This window comes from Malus domestica, chromosome 06 (assembly GCF_042453785.1).
Source record: "Malus domestica chromosome 06, GDT2T_hap1".
NCBI lineage: Eukaryota > Viridiplantae > Streptophyta > Magnoliopsida > Rosales > Rosaceae > Malus > Malus domestica.
In genome coordinates, this window is record NC_091666.1 from 20,594,589 (window position 1) to 20,597,939 (window position 3,351).

Genomic DNA, 3,351 nt, shown 5'->3' on the forward strand with positions numbered 1-3,351 from the left:
ACATGATGTGCCCGTTGATGGTTAGAGTCATTCTTTAAATTATTAAAGATAGAATCCAATCATCGGTCACTACATCATGTAATTTACAAAATATGGTTTCCTAATATTTTCCTACATAAAATATAATATTGTAAAAGAAAACTTGCTTTTCCATCTTCAATTTATTTAGGACCAAATCTCCCCGATGAAAATGGGGCAATTACAGTGGAGGTTGGATAATCATAGTGAGTGTAATTGGACTCTTTTCCAGAAACCAAAACAATTGCAAAACATCGAATAAAGGCAACAACAAGAAAAATTAGTCACATGAAACATATTAACCACAAAATGTTAATGAACGTATGTTGGTATCGTTTGGTATGCAGACGGGACGGGACAAAACGGAATGGGACGGGACGTGATGGGATAGGACGGGACGGAACGGAGAGGTAGTAAAGATGCCCTCGGATGGAAACAAGGAGGAAGAAGAAGGAGACGGAGAGGTTATAATTTTGTGTTCCACGGATGTGGAACGAGTCGTTCCAGGAGGGTGAGGCAGAACAAGAATTCACCCAAAATTTGTCCCATGGAACAATGCGTTCCACCCGTTTTAGGCGCACCAAACGTGAGACGGAACGCCTCGTCCCACTTTGTTCCATCCCGTTCCACGTACCAAACGGTAGCCTACTACTAATTTAAACTTAATTTCGGTAAGTGTCGTAAAGGGGTGGCCATTTCATTGGTGCTGGCCGTGTCCTTAGAAATTCTACATGAGCAAAGATTGCGGGCATTTCTGTCAACTTTGGTCAAGGCGAATTTCTAAATGATGAAATTTGGGATTTAGTTATTGGTTGAAATTTGCGTAGAATAAGAAATTTGAGAAGATTATTCGCCCTTGTTGCGCACTTGATAATCATCCTTTCATTTGGTAGGTAAAGAAAAATGAATTGCGAGAAGAGTGAGGTATGTTATTAACACCCTCAAATGGGCAGACAAAAGGGTAATGCTTTACGTCTCACCAATGTCCGATAGGTAACATATATAATGACACACATGCTTAACATTTTTCCTTACATTTCTTCTTGGTTATCTATAATTGTTTGAAAGGGGACTTTACTTAGCCATTGATCAAGTTAACCAACTGGATTAAGAAATTTGATTACTTATTGGAAAGATATAGATCTTAATTAAGTGGAAATGTTTCCCTAGTGTTGAGAAGTCAATGATATCGTTCCTGATATCTTGACTTAGTTTTAGGAAACTATTTTTTAATTTATTTGTAATTGATTTGTGAATATTTGTAATCCTAGAATGTAGGCTAGGTTACTTCCCTGGTAAGGATTCCCATTGTATAAGGTCTCTTAGTATCAATTGAAGAAAATAACTTCTGCAAATATTCTTTGCACGATTCTTTATATGGTATAGAGGGCTAGGCTGAAAACCTAGTTCCTTCCGCTGCCTTTTGTTTTGCTATTTTCACATAGCCCTTTTTATGTCATCTGCCATGGCCACTGACGCGATTTCTGGAAGCAGCTCCTATGCTAAGGCTGATGTTTCCAACCCATTATTCATCCATCATTCTGATCATCCAGCCATGATGTTGGTTTCGAAGCCCCTGAATGGGGATAATTATTTGACCTGGTCTCGTGCTATGAAGATCTCGTTGAGTGCAAAAAAAAAACTTGGTTTTGTTGATGGCACTGTCACGCAACCTTCCGTCAAGATCAAGCCGAACGATCATGCTTTGTGGCAGAGATGCAACGACATGATCGTTGTATGGATTATTAATTCCATTGACTCAAATATTTCTGACAGCATCCTTTATATGACTGATGCTCATGCGATTTGGGAGGAATTACATGAGCGATATTGTCAAAGTAATGCTCCCCATATTTTCCATCTACAACGGGACATTCCTTCACTTACACAAGATCAACTCTCCATTGCTGCGTATTACATGAAGATGAAGAGTTTGTGGGATGAGTTGTTGTCCTACAGTGACTCTGTTTCTTGCACTTGTGGAGCACAGAATGAGAGGAACAAGTTGATGCAATTTCTTATGGGACTTAATGACTCCTATAGTGCCATTCGAGGGCAGGTCCTGTTGATGAATCCCTTACCTACGGTTCGTTAGGCCTATGCATCACTTTCCTAGGAAGAGAAGCAAAGAAGCCTTGCTTCTTCTCGATTTACTATAGATACAGCAGTCATGGCTATGCGTCAAAGTAGTTTGAAGTCTTCTAATCAGAAACCTTTGCATTGCACTCATTGTGATCAAGACAACCATACCGTTGATACATGTTATCAACTTCATGGATATCCACCAGGCCACTGTTTGCGTAAGGTTAAGCCACAAAAAGGGAACCACCGTCCTAAGAAGGAATGGAGTTCTTCCTTGGCTAATTAAATCTCGGAAAATACAGCTACCAAGGAGAAGATGTAGTCTGTCATGTTTGGGCTTTCTGACGTCCAATTTCATTAGATTCTTCAAATTATGAATGGCCAGGGTAGTGATGCACAGCCACAGGTCAACGCAGCTCATACAGGTTTGTCGAAATCACCTTTGTATCTCTATCGATGGATAATCAATAGTGGTGCAACGGATCATATCATTTCTTCACCAGAATTGTTAAAAATAAGAAAATGTATCCTATTTTGTTGCCTGCCCAGTGGAGAGCAAGCCCGCATACTCTCTATTGGTCACTTCCATTTGAGTTCTACTTTTAAATTACAAGATGTGCCTACCTTTAAAGTAGATTTGATGTCAATAAGTCGTATTACAAGTGGATTAAATTGTTTTGTAACCTTTTTTCCTTCTTGGTGTGTTATACAGGACCTAACGACGAAGACAGTGATTGGTTTGGGTAAGCAAAGATGAGGGTTGTACCACTTGGTGGCCTTGGCTCCTACGAAGTCTGAGCATCCTCGGCGGTTCTGTAACCTTGTGCTCTCACCTACGGAGTTATGGCATCAGCGTTTGGGTCACTTGTTAGCCCTTAGATTAGATTTCATGTCAAAACATTTTTTGCATTTCCCTTTCGTGTCCAATAATGCTTGCGATATTTATCCATTAGCTAAGCAAAGTAGATTACCATTTGGTGTCAGTTCCATTTCATCTATAAAATCGTTTTCTTTGATTCATTGTGACATTTGGGGACCCTTTAAAGTTGCCTCTACTTCTAGAGCCAAATATTTCTTAACCATTGTAGACAATTATTCTCGCTTTACATGGATTTTTCTTATGCAATACAAAAATGAAACACAACCTATCCTTAAGGATTTTTTCTTTTTTGTCAAAACTTAATTTAATACTTCTATTCACCAAATACGTGTCGACAATGGTAGGGAATTTTTTTTCCCTTCGTGATTTCT

The 3,351-nt window shown here is 39.1% G+C and overlaps 1 protein-coding gene across 1 annotated transcript; it reads left to right on the forward strand.

The window, feature by feature from the left end:
- Window positions 1-1,483: 1,483 nt before the first annotated feature.
- On the forward strand, window positions 1,484-2,847 carry LOC139196859 (uncharacterized). The gene is made up of 3 exons (XM_070823206.1): window positions 1,484-2,077; window positions 2,462-2,525; window positions 2,813-2,847. The coding sequence occupies exons 1-3, from the start codon at window positions 1,484-1,486 to the stop codon at window positions 2,845-2,847; spliced, it is 693 nt and encodes a 230-aa protein (XP_070679307.1).
- The last annotated feature ends 504 nt before the right edge of the window (window positions 2,848-3,351 follow it).

What these genes read in the sequence shown, in the direction of transcription:
- LOC139196859 (XM_070823206.1), top strand. Translation starts at nt 1,484, where the DNA reads ATGGCCACTGACGCGATTTCTGGAAGCAGCTCCTATGCTAAGGCTGAT. An exon ending in ATAGTGCCATTCGAGGGCAG is followed by an intron (nt 2,078 to 2,461) that starts GTCCTGTTGATG and finishes CAATTTCATTAG; the next exon opens with ATTCTTCAAATTATGAATGG. An exon ending in GGTCAACGCAGCTCATACAG is followed by an intron (nt 2,526 to 2,812) that starts GTTTGTCGAAAT and finishes TGTGTTATACAG; the next exon opens with GACCTAACGACGAAGACAGT.